General features: G+C 29.9%; 3 protein-coding genes across 3 annotated transcripts; 1 reads left to right on the forward strand and 2 right to left on the reverse strand.

Moving 5' to 3' along the window:
• Positions 1–5,240: 5,240 nt before the first annotated feature.
• On the forward strand, positions 5,241–12,171 carry LOC106372003 (transcription repressor KAN1). The gene is made up of 6 exons (XM_013812126.3): positions 5,241–6,455; positions 6,569–6,645; positions 7,501–7,546; positions 8,418–8,565; positions 11,374–11,482; positions 11,580–12,171. Exons 1-6 carry the CDS (start codon positions 5,762–5,764, stop codon positions 11,682–11,684), a joined length of 1,179 nt encoding a protein of 392 aa, XP_013667580.2. The 5' UTR covers positions 5,241–5,761; the 3' UTR covers positions 11,685–12,171.
• Positions 12,172–12,209: 38 nt separating this feature from the next.
• BNAA10G17930D lies at positions 12,210–13,369 on the reverse strand. The gene is made up of 3 exons (XM_013812127.2): positions 12,959–13,369; positions 12,585–12,822; positions 12,210–12,486 (listed from the first exon to the last, which is right to left on the reverse strand). Exons 1-3 carry the CDS (start codon positions 13,298–13,300, stop codon positions 12,368–12,370), a joined length of 699 nt encoding a protein of 232 aa, XP_013667581.2. The 5' UTR covers positions 13,301–13,369; the 3' UTR covers positions 12,210–12,367.
• A 498-nt stretch (positions 13,370–13,867) lies between these two features.
• On the reverse strand, positions 13,868–16,166 carry LOC106370510 (auxin efflux carrier component 5). The gene is made up of 6 exons (XM_048742265.1): positions 15,381–16,166; positions 14,860–14,945; positions 14,586–14,743; positions 14,238–14,314; positions 14,005–14,148; positions 13,868–13,972 (listed from the first exon to the last, which is right to left on the reverse strand). The coding sequence occupies exons 1-5, from the start codon at positions 16,031–16,033 to the stop codon at positions 14,076–14,078; spliced, it is 1,047 nt and encodes a 348-aa protein (XP_048598222.1). The 5' UTR covers positions 16,034–16,166; the 3' UTR covers positions 13,868–13,972; positions 14,005–14,075.
• Between the last annotated feature and the right edge of the window lie 2,834 nt (positions 16,167–19,000).

Consider the following 19,000-nt stretch of genomic DNA (forward strand, 5'->3'; position numbering starts at 1 on the left):
TTGATATGAGTTTTGTTTTGTTTTTTTAACTTTTTTTATGAATTCGGTGAATTAAATAAGTATCAATTTAAAAAGATAGACATCTGTAAAAATTAGTTCCACTCCAAATACATATCTAAGAATCAAAATTTTGAAGAAAATCACCGGTAAAATCTATTCACATGTTAGTGTTCAAATCTAATACGTCAAGCTATTAAATGCTTGTTTAGTATATATCCCTAGGGGTATATATTCACCAGTTCGATATAAAAATAATATAATTCTAGAATAACAAAAAAAATTATTTATTTTGTTAACCTATACTTTTGAAGTTCAGTTACTTAAGAGTATATCGATAATATATATATATATATATATAATATTTTACTATTCTAATATATAAAACTATGTATAAACTAAAAACTATTTAATTTATTAAGTTATAAATCAGAAAACTTATAATAAATAGTTCAAATCTCTCATTCTTACAATTATAATAGCTAGATAGGATATTAGGAAAAAACAAATATTAGACGAATGATCAAATCTCTCATTCTTCGAACATACTCAAAAGAAGGTGAATGGAATCTTGTCATGAGATTTTTAAAAAAAATAGAAATAAAAATCAAGACTAAGTTATTTAATCTAAACGAATATATATATATGTTCCAATATTAAAAATCACTTCGATTTGAAGAAATATATTTATGGGATTCTGAGGATCAAATAACATATTAGAAACCACATATTTAAAATTTAATTTGTATACATAAAAGTATATACATTAGAGTAAGCACATAAATCAAAACCAATACCTTTTGCTAATTTACAATCATGTTTTTTGTAAATAAATCAAAACAATCATTTTATTTACTTTATATGGTATTTAATTAAATTCGAGTGATATATGTAGTATATTTTAATATAAATATTTATTATTAACACTTCCTACTTATATGATTTTATTAACATTTGTATATTTGTTGTAACAAAAATTTAAATTGTTAATCACAAACCTTTTAATGTGAGATTTTTCAATAAAATTTCAAAATTAAAATATTAAGATCTCAATAATTTTTCATTGCAAATTTTAAAATTAACAAATTTTTATATTTTTATATTGTATATAATTTAATTTAAATGATATTAATATATGTATAATATGAATATCTATTAATGAGACTTTATATACAATTTATGATCATTTGTATCTTGATTGAACAAAAAAAAGTTAAATCATTGATCACAAAAATTTTGGCGTGAGACTTTTACCATTTTTAGTAATTTATATCATTTAAAAAAAATTCAAAATATAACATATAAGAAAAAATCTAATTTTTTATTATATGCTTAATGTGATTAAACAAAAAAAGAGACAGACACAAAAATTGTTATCAAATATGAATTATTCATAATCATTAGTTGTCATATATATGTTAATCATATTAGGTAATTTTGTAGCTTTTATTTAAGAAAAAAAATATTTTTGTATACTAGTAATCAATTTTATAGTTAGTTTAATAGAAAGTATAATATATATTTATACGGACCAACTTATTTTTCTAAAGATTCTAAAAATCAACCTAGCGATGACACGTGGTTACGAAAACATGTTGTTTAAAAATCAACCTAGCAATGACACGTGGTTACGAAAACATGTTGTAATTTTATTTCCTTTAACTCCTTGTGAAAATTGAATAAATTTTGAAATTCGTTAATTAATTTACTTTGAGATCGTTTACACAAGTAGTAATTTGATAATCTGTTTAATTAAAGATAAACATGACTTTCTTAAAATATGGTGACTGCACTATTTTAACAGTCAGACGCTCAAAAGAATTGTTCCACAAAAGAAACACCACTTCATTTTCAATACTACTATGAGTTTATATTTATCCACTGCCTAAATTAAATGAATCTTGGAATTTTCTAGACATTGAGATCTTGATAAAGGAAAGAATAAAACATAAGAGCAAAAGGAAAGCTATGTCCTTCGAAAATTAATGGGGGCACAGAATCCGATCAAACGTTAATAACTATGCCAAAAATCAAGCTTCGTTGCTCTCTAGTTTCAATGTTCCTTAATTAATCTGAAAAGGTTTAGTTCCCAATATAGCATTTAATGGATCAGTTAGTATAGGATTAGTTAATGAGTAATGGTAATTCGTTGGGTGAGCCTAAGGGTTAAAGAAACCAACTTTCGAAAGTATAAATGTAGCTCGTTAAATAAACTAAATTAGATATGGATAAGTTTGAAAGATACTTAGAAACTAACAGTACTACTGAATCTCCTACTCCCTCTGTTCATTATACTTTGTGTTGAAGGTTAATGCACGTATATTAAGAAAATGCAAATTTTTTTCTATTTATATTAATTGCATAAAAACATTATCAAATAAAACTAATTCAACCGATAAAAACATGTACTAATACTCCTTCTGTTCCTTAAAGATCTATTTTTTAGAAAAAAAATTGTTTCAAAAAAATATATTTTTATATTTTCAATACATTAATTAATGAAAAATTGTACTTTTCAAAAAATGCAATTGTGTTTAATAAAATATCATTGGTTAAAAGTTATTGGAAATAATTAATTAAGAAAATAATGTATTAGAAAATACAATTTTAAATATTTTTTTAATAAGTGTGAAAAAACTATAACATTGATTTCGTAGGTAGTCAATAGAATTTTTGTCTAGGATAAAGAAAACATTGCTTATAATAAAACTAAATAAAAATCTTAAAACACCAAGTAAATTGTAACAAATGGAGTATGAACTAGTATAACATTGCTACGTCATCAAGAATTTTTTTAAGAACGATTTATGAATGCTTTTCTAAAAAAAAAATTAAAAAAAAAACTCACGACAGTACGTCTAAAAACTGTAAGCTAAATGTACAATATTTATTTTTATTATTTACTATTGTTTTTGTAAAATGATACAATCAACACAGGATATATCATTTATTTTGATCTCGCAGAATTTACAGTTTATTGTTATATCTATTATTATTTGATGCATTTATGATGGTCAGTGCGTAAAGAAAAGATTATGTTATACCGATGGTCATGTGAGGAGAGAGTAGTAAATATTGTCACAGGAGACAACTCAAAGAAAAGTGTTAAGAGTTTATTTAATTGAGAGGGAATATTTGGGAGAATGAAGAGGGAATTAGAAGCAAATCTTAATGTTCTTTAGAGTTTACTTGTTTATGCTTACTTAATGAAACAAACAAAATCTACTTTCTGGCGGAATATTTTCTTAGGTATTATATAAATTTAAATAAAATCAATAATACGTTTCAATAATTGAATTAATGTTTGCATGATACATGGTTTGTGTGCAAATACATATATACGAGCGTCTTGTATTGTACACACGGATGCGTATCTGTAGCTATGAGTATCATGCATGTTTGTGAGTACGTTTGATAAGAAAGGTACTTTTGCAAAACATTACTTTTTCTTTCCCTACATTTGGAAGGCAAATACACAAAGTATATTATTCCATATCAAAGTAGGAGAAAAAAAACAGAAAATTCTTTATGGAATTATCGAATAGCATAATCAAATACTTTTAAATGCTATTGCTTACAACTTTCTTCAGTTGAATATTATGATTACTTATTTACAAATTTCAAAATGATTCAAAATAGTCGATGGAACAATAAAATTTAGTATTCGTAAAAAAAAGTACAATTATAAACAGAACTAAAAAATGAAACAAAATCAAATTTTAAACATGAGATCAACAACATAAACAAATCAAAATCTATTAAATAAAATCATAACACTCAGTTAAGCTTCATGATATAAATCGCGTATAATTACATGTGTTAAAACGACAGATCATTTTGATTTGATTTTATATATGATGTTTTAGAAGATTTTTTTTTGTTCTAAAATTTGACGTTTTCAATTTTTTATATAAAATTTATTACTAATTAATACTAGATGATATTATAGTTTCTATTTTATTATTGGTTAAATTATGGTTAGGTAAACAATTAGTGATGTTTTTGTTTAGAAATTAAATATTTTTTAATCTATGTGTACAATTCTAAAGCGTCGTATATAAAAAACGGGGGGAGTACTTCACGAATTGGTCAAACAAGTACCCGGTTGATTTTATAGCCTACATATATCTCTACAAACTACATGTCTACACGAGCTATTCATAAACTCCAGAGCGTACTGATATTTAATGTATATTTATCCTTTTAGGTATAGTTGAACAATCTACGGTCGGGAGCTTGAATTTGTTTGATTCCAAAATCGTATAAAATAAAATGAATATAACCAAAAGAAAAGTGAATAGAGAGAGAGTGATGTGAGAAGCGAAGAGAGTGGGGGAGAAAATAGAAAAGGAGTCAGAGAGGACACAGTCTCGTCTCTCTCTCAATATATGTATCCCGTCGTCTCCGGGGTACCAAAATCGAAGCACCCTATTTTTTATTGATTTAAATTAAATATTTATATGTTTTGTGCTTGTTATCATATACCAGTTTTTATTAATTTATTTAATCAACTTTGGCTTTTGCTTTGACCATAGATTTAGATAGGACAGAAGAGAGCGACCCTTTATTCGGTCTCTTCTCTTATATCCTTCTCCAACATTTTTAACAATATTCTTCATCACAATCTTTCTTTTATTCTTCATCATAATCTGTGAACATGTAATTTTTAATACACCAACATATAATTTTATTTATTACTGAAATTGTTAGGATTCAAGATAAGATTGAATTAAAGTTTGTTTGACGTAGATATAAATATGTCTGTATATATTTTCAACTATTGTAAAAATATATTGTTGGCGATAACAAATTGTTTACTAGTAACTAGTTATAACTAATTTGTACTTAAATCCGACTTCAGATATTGTTATCAAAACAACAATAAAATTTTTTTAAAAAATTATCAACGAAAAAGATTTATCAGAAATTTATAATTTAAATTTAAATCAATGTATTAATTCAATAGAAAACAAATTTTATTTATTATAAATATTTTGATTATTGTAGCTGAAAAAGAAATTCTCAGTTGTCAATAATAAAACAAAATTAATAAGGGATGAAGCGGTAAAACATGTTATTATATCGGTATATGGTGTTTAAAATATCATCCGAAAATAAACAAAAGATTACAATATTTGGAATTTACGGAATGACAATTTTACCCTCTCTCAACTATCGTTTTCCGAGATATACTCCCGAGGAACATCTCATACATAAACACATACATTGATACATACACATGTACATAGTTACATACGCACACATCTCTCTCTCTTACCTGTTTTTATTTTCCTGGATTTAGTTTTGTTCCTTTTTCTCTTCTGCCTTTGCTTCACAACACACATACCTATCTCTCTCTCTCTCTCTCTCTCTCTCTCTCTCTCTCTCTCTCTCTGCGTCTTACTTTGAGCATGTTTGTTTCTTCAAGAACATTCATAACTCAACTTCTCTCTCTTCTCTTCCTTATATTCCTCTTCAAAGCTCCTCTTTAACTTCATCCCTCTCACTTTTTCTTTTCTTCTCAGATATAGAGAGAGAAATTGAGGAAAATAATATCAAATCTTTCAGACACCCTTTTGACTTCTTTGCTCAAAGAATCCCTCTTTTATATTAGAGAATATCATTTTAAATTCAGAAGCAAAACCCTCAAGAGAAATAAACAAAAGAAAAATCATCACCCACCCATCATCATTCATCACCATCATCATCAGTAGCAACAACAATAACAAGAGGAGATTTCTGGAAGGTTGTCTTAACTATTTCCATGGAAGGAGTTTTTCTAGAGAAACCAAAATCAAACACAACTCTCCCTGATCTTTCTCTCAACATCAGTCTTCCAGATATTACTTCCAAAGAACATTATAGAAGACCATCCCAAACCGACAACAACAGATCATCAAACTTCGAGCTCTCCTTGTCTCATCACCATAACCCTAGTTCAAATCCAACCACAAGAATCATCCATTCTCCTGATCCAAGAAACCTAAATCTTCCTCATCATCAGCATTACAACAACCCTATCCTGAATGGTGGAAGTCTTCATCAAAGAGTCAATGGATCAGATATTAACAGTATCCACCGTCCGATTAGAGGCATCCCAGTCTATCAGAACCGTTCATTCCCTTTCCACCAACAAACCTCTTTACCTTCTCTTGGAGGAGGAGGTGACTTGGATCAAATCTCAATATTAAACTCATCTTCCGGCTATAACAACGCTTACCGGTCGTTACAGTCTTCTCCAAGGCTAAGAGGTGTTCCTTTGCATCATCATCATCATAATCATTATGGAGTTGTTGGATCTACGGACTCTTCTTCTCCTCATCACCATGGGATGATCAGATCAAGATTCTTGCCTAAGATGCCGACAAAACGGAGCATGAGAGCTCCGAGGATGCGTTGGACGAGTAGCCTCCACGCGCGGTTTGTTCACGCCGTTGAGCTTTTAGGCGGCCATGAAAGTAGGCACACATTTACATTATAATCTCATTCGGAGTGTCTTTCCTTTTTCTTTATATAATTAATTTACTCTAAGAGAAGTTTTAATTTGTTCTTATTCTTGTTGTGAATAAAGGAGCAACTCCGAAGTCGGTTCTTGAGCTCATGGATGTTAAGGACTTAACTCTAGCTCATGTAAAGAGCCACTTGCAGGTAAATCTATACTCCCATTTGAAACTAAATTGAACAAAAGGTGTTTTGTGTTTCTACACATGAAAAGAAATAAAATTTTGTTTGTTACGTTTGGGTTTTCTCTCATCTTCTTGTTGGTTCCGTTCCCCTAGTATAAGTCTAATCAATGTAGTTCTTTATCATTTAACCTTCTCTCTTGAATTAGGGATATTTCATAGTTTCATCATCGTCATGAGAGCAATGAATAGTTTTGAAATCTTTAAAGCTTGTGCTCCAGTCCAGCTCTAATGTTTTATTTTATCTTCTTGATTTGTCTTTCCTTTAAGCTTAGTAATTTTTTGGAGAGATGGCACAATTGCCAAGATATTGAAGCAGTTGAATGAATTTAAAGAGAGAGAGTAGTTAGAGCTGTGAGAGACTGAAACCTTTTCTGAGAATTATTTAACAAATTGAGAATTGAGGTGATAGAATTTATTTTAATTATAATTCTTATTTTAAAATAAAATAGGAAGAGGGGACAAAAGTAGTCATCATTACTCAATGATAATAATACAATCTTTCAATTACTCAACCTTCTTTCAGACATCAACCTCGTGGTCTTAAAACTATAAATAATTCATTAATCGTACAACACTAGTTTCAAGACAAACCCAGAAAACCACACATTTGCATATATATCACTTATTTAATTATATAAAGCTCATATGTGTCTGCATATATGTCTCCAGTTTTGTCAGCTGTATCATATATTCAAAATAATATATTTAGTTTATCAGGATCTTTTGTCCGTTTTATTTGTTTTGTACTATATCCTTGCTTAAATTTTATTTAGTTTTAGAGATCTAATGACTTTTACTTTTATTTTTTCTTTTGCAGATGTATCGAACTGTTAAGACCACTAACAAGCCTGCTGCTTCATCAGGTATGTGTAATTCCGAACAACTCGACCTGACTTTACACACATACACACACCGCATGTTCACATTCTTTATAATAGCTTTTCAGCTTTATATATGCTAAAGAGATGGCACTGGTTTATAATAAGAAAAATATACAATAAAGGTTTGATTCGCCAACAAATCCAAGCAGATTTTAGGTGATCAGTATAAATAATCATATCATTACAGTAATTTACTGATCACGGTTAATTTCCAATTAGATTTGAATATGTGATTTGGTATTTATATATATTTATTTGAACGTAGAAGTCTTACAATTATTTTTGCTATTTCTACTATATATATTCCATTTTCCCGATAATAATTGTAAAAAACCCTACGAGATTGAGCAAGCTCAAGGCTTTTTATCTTTCTTTTGATTGAAACCCTAAAGTTAAATGGTGAAGGTTCAAAGCAAACCAAACAAACATTCATTATCGACAATGCTGATATTCTCTAATAAAACGAGGAAAAACAGTCAAATGACTAGTAAATCATAGTATAAACTTGCAAGTCTTTGCCTCCCAGAAATTAGTAATTTAAATCTGAATAACTGTTCGTACACTGAAATAGATATCAAGACTTTTTATATTCATATGGATTATGTATTTTCATTGCACACCGTAGATATTCATTTTTAGTCTTGCTATTTGGCACAATTTCCAAGTTTTTTTGGAAGGGCTATGTTAGATTTTAGTCAAGCCAAAAGCTGAATAAACATTTAAAGAAAAGCAATTTCTTTACTGCATTGTCTTTTACCTAAAGCTTACAATAATTGTACAATTTTAAACAAGAACCCTTAAAGGGTAAAAAGAATTGAGATTAAACTTGATAAAGGTTAAAATTTATTTTCAGATGGGTCAGGAGAAGAAGAAATGGGTATAAATGGAAATGATGTTCATCATCAATTATCGACAGATCAAAGGGCACAATCTGACGATACTTCTCCCAATCAAGAAATTGACTTTCCTTCCACACAACCTCGTTGGAGTAACTCTTCACGGTACGTTTATACGTATTATAATCTTATCATGCATACATATATATTTTTTGACATTATCATACATATATATACATGGCTCATTCACATTAAATGTACATATAACATGATTTTCGCTAGTTTAAGTGAGACTGACCGGATATAATATATGACTAGGTTAAGACCCGCGCCTTGCGCGGGATGAACATTATATATAAAAATTATTTTCTGTATTAAATATTTTTACATATTAGGAAATAATAAATATATATTGAATAATTAAAAGTCAGTAACTATTAAATATATAATTAAATTGGTGTGAACATATAAATCAATTTTATTAATCCAATTTTTTTTTAATATTTGATAGGATATGTAATTAAATTTAAATAATACTAACATACATAGTATATTTTAGTATATTTTTAATATTAATGTCTATTAAATGATGATTTCTACTCATATAGTGTTTTTGATCATTTGTATCTTTTATAGCAAAAGATTTAAATTACTAACAACAAAATTTTCATTGTGAGATTAATAGTTTTAATAATTTATAATTTTAAACAAATAAGTTGTCAATGTTCGTTCAAAACTTTTACCAAAAAATTGTTCAAAGTAAATTTTGAAACTAAAAGATTTATGTATTTTATATGGTTTATAGTTTAATTTAAAACGATATATATATATATATATATCAATATTAATAATTAATTAAATTATACTTTTTACTTATATAATTTTGTAATCATTTCAATGTGAAACTTTTAACAGTTTTAGTAATTTATAATCGTTTTTCAAAATTCAAAATATAACATATATAGAAAAATCTAAATTTTTTATTATATGGTTATTGTGGTTGTTTAATTTATTTAATAGTTTAAAATTAAACAAATATGATAGAATATACACTAATTTTTATCAAATCTTTATTATTCAAAATCATTAATAGTGATATATATACTTTAACCACATTAGGCAATTTCGTAGTTTTATTTAAGGAAATAATGAAATACATTAATAATAAATTTATTGTTAGTTTAATAAAAAACTTATTATATAATTAGATGGACCAACATATTTCTCTAATGATTCTAAGAATCATCCTAGTGATGACATGTGGCTACAAAAAGAAGTTGTAATGCTTCTCAAATAATATATAGGGGATTTAGGGTTCTCCTACCTAATTGTTCCTACTTCCTACCAAGTTCATGTAACAATTCTGTCGTCTATCTCAAATACATTCATCTAACAACAATAGAACTCTGGATAATGTTTCCTGTTTGTTAATTTTGTTTGTTTTGAGTGAACTAACATTGAAGTGGTGGTTTAGGTTACAGTGAGATGAGATAGTATCTAGGGTTTGTAGCTGATTATAGTTACACGTTCCGAGGTTTTAAATTTACTTGGTTTAGGTCCTTATGGTTCATACTGTATAGTAAAATTATAACTTTGTTCATATGTATGTCATGTAGATTATGAGGTGAATAGTAACATACAAATACGTTATTCGTGACTACCATTTTTATAGTATAAATTGATAGAATTTTTAATTAAAACAAATTGATCAAGTGGTTACCATTTTTAATTGGTGTTTGGATTTGAGAAAAATACAAGTATAATAAAACTTATCTATATTATTAAAACTGAAGCACCTTTTGGTACTATTTGAAAACATGGGTAACAATATAAATATGAATTATTTGGAAACATGGATATCATTATATAAAGAAGTATATTGTCTTTTTATTAATTTCATTAATATAATTATATTAATTATTTTTTCATATTTCACTCACTTTAACGATTTCATTAATTATATTACCTTAACAATATATCACATCATTAATTATATTACTATAATAATAATAATGCAGATTTTTATTTATTAGTTAAACAACATTAACTTTGTGCCAATTATCAAATAAAAATATAGAATAACTGGGTTTTGTATATGGTTAAACGTTCGGTTTAGTTTGTTTTACTGAATTTTTTTAAAATTTTAGTTTCAATCGGTGAAAAATTATGTAGCCAAAACATAATTCAAAGAAATATTTTTATAAAATAATATAAATGTACTACATTTATTGTCACTTGATTTTTTACTCCATATAATTATTTTACAAAATTAAAAACTCTTTCTGTTTCACTTAATTTAGTCAAACGTATAGAAATAGTCCTTTTACGAGTTGTTCTTTCGGGTATCATTTTTTTTTAAAATTAGGCTCTGCTTTGAATATTATAAATTTATGTGTGGATTTTGAGTTTGATCATTCTGGATCTGGATGAGTTTGGTTCTGATGTATAAGAACCTAAAAATATATAAATAATAAATGTATCTGAAACGAGTTTGAGTATTTGTACAAAAAATAACCATATTATCTAATTTGGTCTAGATTTTTTGAATACAATTAGTTATATTACGACTCATCTAAAATATATAATACTAATTATAAAAAAAACAAATATCAACGTATAAAAATGTAAGAACCAATATTTGTGCGGGTACACGGATCAATTTCTATTATAAATTAATAATGCGGAAATTATTATATTTGACGTATTTAAATTATATTTTTTATCAAATAATAATTAGTTTGATATAAATTTTAAATTTGAATTATTTTATTGAGTATTATGTATAGAGATTGTATTATCAATTGTTTAATGATATAGTTGGCAGAAGAAGTAAGTGACCTCTTTTGTTATCTTGATAATAATTACCTTGATTGTGAAGTTTATGAATACAAATAATTTTTTTATCCATGCATAAATAGACAAAAAGTTCATTGATTTAATATTTATTCTTTATTTTTTAAAATCATATAACAGAGAGACATGGCCATTAAGTAATAACTACTCAAGCGACATAGATACGATGATCAGAACGTCATCAACATCAGTGATCTCTCACCATCAAAGATCCATCCTTCAAAATCAGGTTCTAATTAATAACTATCTTACATAAGTATATTGTTTTTCTTAGGTCTTTTTTTTTTATAAAAGAAAAATTCTAACTAAAGTAAACTCGCGCGCAGGAGCAACAACGACCGAGCGATCAAACAAAGAGGTGTGGAGATCTTAGTTGTAACAATCCAAGTTTGGAGTTTACATTAGGAAGACCCGATTGGCACGAGAAATGACTTTCTCGATCCAGTTCGATTTGAATATACTGTTTTTCTCTCTCTCTCTCTCTCTATATATATATATATTTGGAGCATGTATGCAGCTGTCATTGTTACAATGAATCTCTCAGCTGAAAAGTTGAAGAACACGTAGAGAGCTAAGCCGCTCAAGAGTGTTGATTTTTGCAGATAGAGAATCATTACAAAAAGGAAGAAACGTTGGAGATTCTTCTTCTTCTTCCCAAGTTCTATTGATGGTTTGATTATAAAGTGGATGATCAATGTATGAGTTTTTGTTTTGGTTTTCTTTATATCTAGAGTTGATCTGTGGTGTTATCATTTATATAATTGGAAGATCACCAAAATTTGGTGAAAGTTTTTTATTTCCCTTCTTGGAAAGCCTCTTGGTGAGGTAGAGGGTTCCTTTTTATCTTTTGGCTTCCGCAACTTAAATGTAGAGAGAGACCTGAGTTGATTTCTTATGTATACTAATCATTTTTAAGTACATAAACACGCAAATCTATGCATACACAGATCCAGACATTGATCACAAACGTTCACTATTGATTTTTTGAAAATATTCTTCTGGTTCTCTGCTGCTTTACAACAAAGCTCAGTACATAAAAACATTCATATAAACTTTCATTAACAACACGCTAGACCAAAACTTGGGGGTTATCAACAAACTCTGTAGAGACTTCTCAGCTAGATGAGTCGATGTTTAAGCCGTTACCTGAAATGGCTAATCCCATCACTTGCTTCACCAAGCGCAGGCTTCCTCTTGCTCCCAACCACACAGCGTAGAAGAACCCAATCCAACCTGATCCGTACCAAATCATTGCATTCAATCAGTACATCAAAAATAAAAACTTAAAAGAAAAGGAAGCAAAACAGAATCAGAGCAGAGTAATTATAAACCTGAAGCAATCAAGACGCAAAAAACAGCTGAAACCGCAGCGGTAGAGATGACGAAAGCAGCAACGGATAAGGCTCCGATGTAAATAGCAGTCAAGGAGAGAAAGAAGAGAGCCAAGAAGCCGCCAGCAACAGCAAGTGAAACCAAAAGAGAGATTATGATCGCATTGGCTGTTGCAGCTACAAAGAAGAGCGCGAAGACAACCAAAGCCATTGTTGTAAGAAGAGCTATTGTTCCCATCTGCAACAAACATAACTCTAATGGGTTCAATAAAGTACCAAACTTTAACATGAGAGAATACTAATAATGTTCAAAATGCAATTAAAGTTTCAATATTTATTTTTGTAAATGAGAGAATCGAATTAAATCAATTTACTGTGATGACAAGCAGTGCACGAAGCGGGCTGCCTTGACGAGTCCATTGGAGAATCTCGCGTGATGTTTTGCGAGAAGCCTCTCGAAGTTTCGGGCCATTCTCGGAGACCGAGTTTCTTATTCGTTGAAGCAAAGGAGACGAGTAGGCATCGCTGGTTTTCGAATCCGGAAACAGAATCGAACCGATGATGATGCAAACCAATGAGTAAAGACTCTCCGTATCAACCGCCACATAGTCCGTTCCGCGGCGACCATTCACCGTCCCTCCGTTGACGATTTCTCCGACATCATCGCCACCGTCTGTGTGGGATTTGTTCTCCGTATGGGCGTGATCTTCCGACATGTCTCGAGGCTGTTCGTGGGATTTGACGAAAGATGGGAACAGCTGTTTAGAAGAGATCGGCCATGTGTAGTGTGTCTTCCACGTGTTATTTATCTTTATTGGACTTTTATTATTTGGGCTTGTAAGGCTTCTATCAAGGCCCATTCACTTCTTATGGCCTCATAAAGGTAATAATTATTGGTTTGGAGTAGAAAATTAGCGAATCAGATTAGAACAACGTAACAACCTCTGTGATTGAAGTTATTGGTTTCTACCAACACATTTTTTGATTAAATATGTTCTTATTACGACATTTGACCTGATGGATAACCAAACCTTTTGCATACATATGATCTGCATTTTTGATCCAAGTATTTCTGATTTCTAGTCTTTTTTTTTTCTTTCTAATTCAAATATAAAGGTCTTGTGTTTTTCTCAAAGAATTTTAATAACATTCTGAAATTTCATATCTGAATCTGAGTACGATGCCATCAGTTTTAGAAGATCTTTTTTCCTTACAGATTTTTCTTTTCTTTTCTTGTTTGATACATATCCACCAACAGAAATTAGTTAAAGTACTAGAACACATTTACGGGAAAGTAAAATCATAGTATTAATTTATAGATATGCTTTCAACAATAATTAGTCAGTTTGATGTATGGTTTTCCATATCTTGAATACACTTCAAAATCCCCTTTAAGGGAACAGATGTTGTGAAGAATGACCAAATCTAAAAAGAGAGCGAAAAAGTTAATTAAGAGAAAACCATTGATATATATAACAGTTTTAAATTTACTTAATGAATAAACTCCAAAGCTGCGTAGTAGGCGACGAGCACTGGTAAAGAGACCAACATCCCAAATATCACCCTACATTTATCACAAGTTGAAAACTTAATTATGTGTAACCAAAAATATTTGTAATAAACTAGACAGACTTTTTTCTAATTTAGACTTACGCTGTGCTTAGAACATCTGCATGCAATCCATATTCCTTAGCAAAAATGAATGAGGTGATTGATTGTGGCAGAGCAGCCTGTAATTAAAGTAATTTATCGTTAAACTCTAAACAAATTAAGTATTATATTTTTGTGAGACGTGAAAAACATCAGTTTGTATCCTAGCTAGTGGATGAAAGGAATTATTTTGTGTATCAAATTTGCTTAAAAATTTGATCAAACTTAAATTAAACCGAATATTCCATGTCCTTTGCTTTCTCTCGTCTTATAAACACAAAACACACACACACACACTTAAACTTGATCAGATCACCGTAATGAAAATACAAGAAAATTAAGGATAGCGACCTGAATGATGGCGACGCGGAGGACATCCCCGTGGAGGCCAACGGCGATAGAACCAATAGCCATGGCAGCGGGTCCGGCAATAAACTTCAAGACCATCCCCAACGCAGTTAAGCTTGCTCCACATACTATAAACTTCTCTTGAAGTGCCATGAATATCCCTGCATATATAATCAAAATTTCTTTTGTCAACTGCGTATATGATCAAATATCTCAATATGGGATTTAATATTTACATAGATAGGTATTTGAACATAAAATAAAGTAATAAACGTACCCATATTGAACATGGCAGTTCCTGTTCCTGCTTTTGACATTATAAGAATCGATCCCTCCATTATTCCCGGCATCTCAAAATGCCATCTATTTTCATTAGTAACTAAAATGAGTCAAATCTTTGTTACACATCATTTTGATCATAGTTTATGCTATTACACAATAAAAATCAAAACCTTAGACCCATTGTTTTCAAAATGGGTTTGGTTAGGACTTTAGATTATGGCCGGCCATGATAGTTTCTTTGCATGTATACGTTTGCGTATATGCTACCTTTTTATATTGTCTAGTGGAAGGCAGCCTAAATACAAATAAACAATCGTGTTCCACTTTATCATAGGTTGTAAGGTACTAGCGGAAAGTAAGTTTGCTGGTCTAAACATCAAATTTTAGATGTTTTAGGATAATTTCAATGGTTATTCAGATGTTAGACGTCGAGCTTAGTATCTCATGATCACAGATACTTAACGCTTTGTTGAACATTTTATAAACCTATTATATACTGTAAAGATTCAGTTTTACCTGCTAGATATAAAAGCCCATGCGATCCCAAGGATGCAAGAATAGCAATTCGGATTCGTTGCAAGCTTTAACCACACGACGGACATGACCTCAACGAACGACTTCTGCTCTCCGACGACCGCAATATCTTTTCTGCCATCTTCGATATTAATATTTTCTTCCTTACTATTCGTACTGAATCCGGCTCTTCTGAGCTCTAACACAAACAACAAGAGTGTGAGCCACACGATTGCCTGAAACACCGAGGATTGGACCACGAGATCAACAGCCGCTTGTCCGTACATCGCCTTAGCCAATGGCACACCCACGACAAGAGAGTTTGTAAGAGTGCATAGAGAGAAACTAGTAATGGACCAGCAATAGCTTCCATTGTTGCTATATTTTGCCCAAAACGCTAAGACCGCAACTATGATGACTTTAGAGATGATATCGGCTGCGATGAACCGGTAATTCATGTTGAATGGATCGACATGAGCCGTGAACTCGATGGTGAAGAGCGGTAGGGTGAAATAGCAAACGAGACGGTTTATGGCATCACATTGATCACGAGTGAAGATATGCCACCATTTCACCGAACCATAGCCTAAGATTAAAGCTACATAGAGTGGAACCATTGCTTCAATGACCTTGTAAACATCTTCTCCAGTGATCATGGTTTTACTAGAAAAAAATGTTTTAGTTGTGATGCGAAGTTTGATTTCTCGGACTTAGAAGTTTGCAAGTACTAAGCAAAGGGAAAGAAATTGAAGCTTGTTAAGTTCTTTAGTAGATAGTGAATGTGGTAAGACATAACCAACATGTTCATATTTATAGATACAATATTAGTTTTTTTTAAATGATGAAAAAAAAAGAAATATATGAGTATCCATGAGTAATATAAATCAAACAAAAAAACCAAATTTTCTGGTAAAACAATAGTATATATTTTGTTAGATGATAGCTACAAAGTATAAGCCATATGGCATAATTCCTATAAAATAATTTCAAGCATTTAACTTTGCGATATTAGCCACTAATTTGATAGAGAGAAACGAGAGTTATCATTATCAATATAATTGACCAGACCGTGCCCTAGCATATGATTCTATTCCAGTTGTTTCCTCTGTACACTGAGTATAATATTTCTGTATGACGTAAAACACTTGTCTTTCAACATTTGACTATTTTGATAAATATAAAATAATTGATGATAATGTGGCAGAACATCTAATGAGGTTGCCGCCTGAGCCCCAAAGTCGCACTTCGGCCTGTGAGATATCGTCTCCCAATTCTCACCTGTTGACTGTTGTGTTGATGGTTCTTAGCAGATTGATAAACCGACTAGAGAGTAGGCCTATGATTATGCATCGTATTATTTTGGAAAATGAAATGCGTTCTAAAGCGCATGATTTTTGAAAGAAACAAAAATTCGTTTTTTTTTGTTTTTTTACTTTTTTTCTTAATTTCACAGAAGAGGAGTTGGAGATATAATGTAGTTTGCCTTGTTCGTAAATCGTCATGGTCGAAATAGTACTGTAGTAGTATATGTATTTTGTACGTATTTTGTGTCATGTTAATCAGTTAGATTGCCTGTTGACAATATTTTCAGTTAATTAATAAAAATATGTGATACGAAAATAATAATTAACAAAGTGTGTTTGGTATAGAAAAAGTCGACCACCACTATCAAATGAGCTACAAGTTCGCATAATTGTAAACTATGCTTTAATAACCATTTACACCAATGCATGTGTACATGCAATAACATTTTATAAAGATTGAATATATATAATAAACATATATTTAATAAGTAGATTAAGTTTTGAATTGGCGATTGGTTACAACTGTAGTGAACTCATTAATGCATATAATGCATATACACGTGTAATAACATACACCACATGTGACCATTACCAACTATTTTTTTAAGAATTATATGAAAATATACTAACCCAAATCATATCTTTCAATAAAATATTTGCATATTCTCTTATAAATGAGAGAACTGGCGAAGGATATGCTATTTTGCATGAAATATAAGCAAATGTGCATGGAATAGCTTAAATTGGTGTTAGAAAAAAGCTTAAATTACAAATGCCGAATTGAGTATTTGTGCCCTTCCCACCTGGCGCTCGATAGCAACAAGTTCCATATACGACAAAGTGAGGGTTTGTTCAAGCACTACTCACCATTAGTAATTATCTGAAGTTATATATAACATACTATGTGTTTTAATTTGACAATAACATGTCGTGACTTTTGAAGAGAAAATAGCCATATAAATAGATAAAATGTGTAAAAATAACTATGAACCTTCCGTTTTGCCTGTAAATAACTTCGGTCTGAAACTGAAAGCATGTTTTACGTTGATTTTATATTGTCCTGGTCAAAAAAATTTTAAAGTCTATGTTTCCACACATTTTATAAGGTCAAACATCAACTAGCAAATGGTGGTTTGGTGGTATGAACTCTGAACATCTCTACAACTTCCATGTTTACAGAAAAACATACATTACTCACACATCACAGTCCTTAATTAATTTATGTGACGTATGATTGTTTTAAAATCACATTCATCAATCACGACAACGTTTACTACGACATATATTCATGATAAGAGAATTGATGTAACTTGATTACTAGAGAATCATGCAGAGGCATAAAATGTTCTGGAAAACACGTATTTATATTTTTTGAGTTGATAATAACATTTCATAGTTTGGAATAAGAAAATAATCCCCTTCTTTTCCAAGGATTTGGAACAAAGAAATAAACAAACATTATCGTCTCATCTGTGTTTATGGTATATTGACTGATGGAACAAGAATTAAAATTGGTGGATTAGAAAAATGGGAACGTGGAGGATGCTTCTTCACTGGTGAAATTGATGGAGCACACATATAAATGCAAGGGAACCGTAATAATAATGCTATTAGAATAAGTTCTGTTTATCACTTGATGGCTGAAATCTACAATGTGCTGACAATAGTCACGTTAATATCGAAAATGTTCCAGTTTTCTAAATTGCTAGCATGATTTGAAAGTTTATATTTCCTCGTCCATATTTTCTTTATTCTTCTTCAGTTATGTCTAAATTGCTAGCATGATTTGAAAGTTTATTCCAAGTCCATTCTAAGGTTTTGCGACTATTTGACGTTATGATATTTCATATATATGCTACAGTTATACAGTATAATCTTTACAGACCAGACAACATTGTATGTTTGTAATTTATCATCTTTCTAAATTAGGGTATGAGTTCCCAAAAAAATATTTCATTCACTAAATAACTTGCCAAAATAAGATTGGATGTTTCGATAAATGAATATAGTATTATGGTATTTGAATTTAGCAAAGTATAGACGAAACCATGTTGTTAAAGCTACGAATCCAATCAGAAGAAGGATATTTAATGGAGAAAATGTTCTGATTTGGGTCGATAAGATGTTCACTTTCAATCATTAAAAACTAAATTTAGTAGTAGATAACAGATCAGATACCTAACTATTCAATAAATATAATTATTAGTAGCCACACACTAATCTTTCGAACATATTTGTATGAAAAAAGTTTTATTACAAATCTTTTTAAAAGGCATTTGTTCTTTAGACTTGGAGAAAAGACAAAGAAGCTCCAAGTGC

The sequence above is a fragment of the Brassica napus genome, chromosome A10 (genome assembly GCF_020379485.1).
Source record: "Brassica napus cultivar Da-Ae chromosome A10, Da-Ae, whole genome shotgun sequence".
NCBI lineage: Eukaryota > Viridiplantae > Streptophyta > Magnoliopsida > Brassicales > Brassicaceae > Brassica > Brassica napus.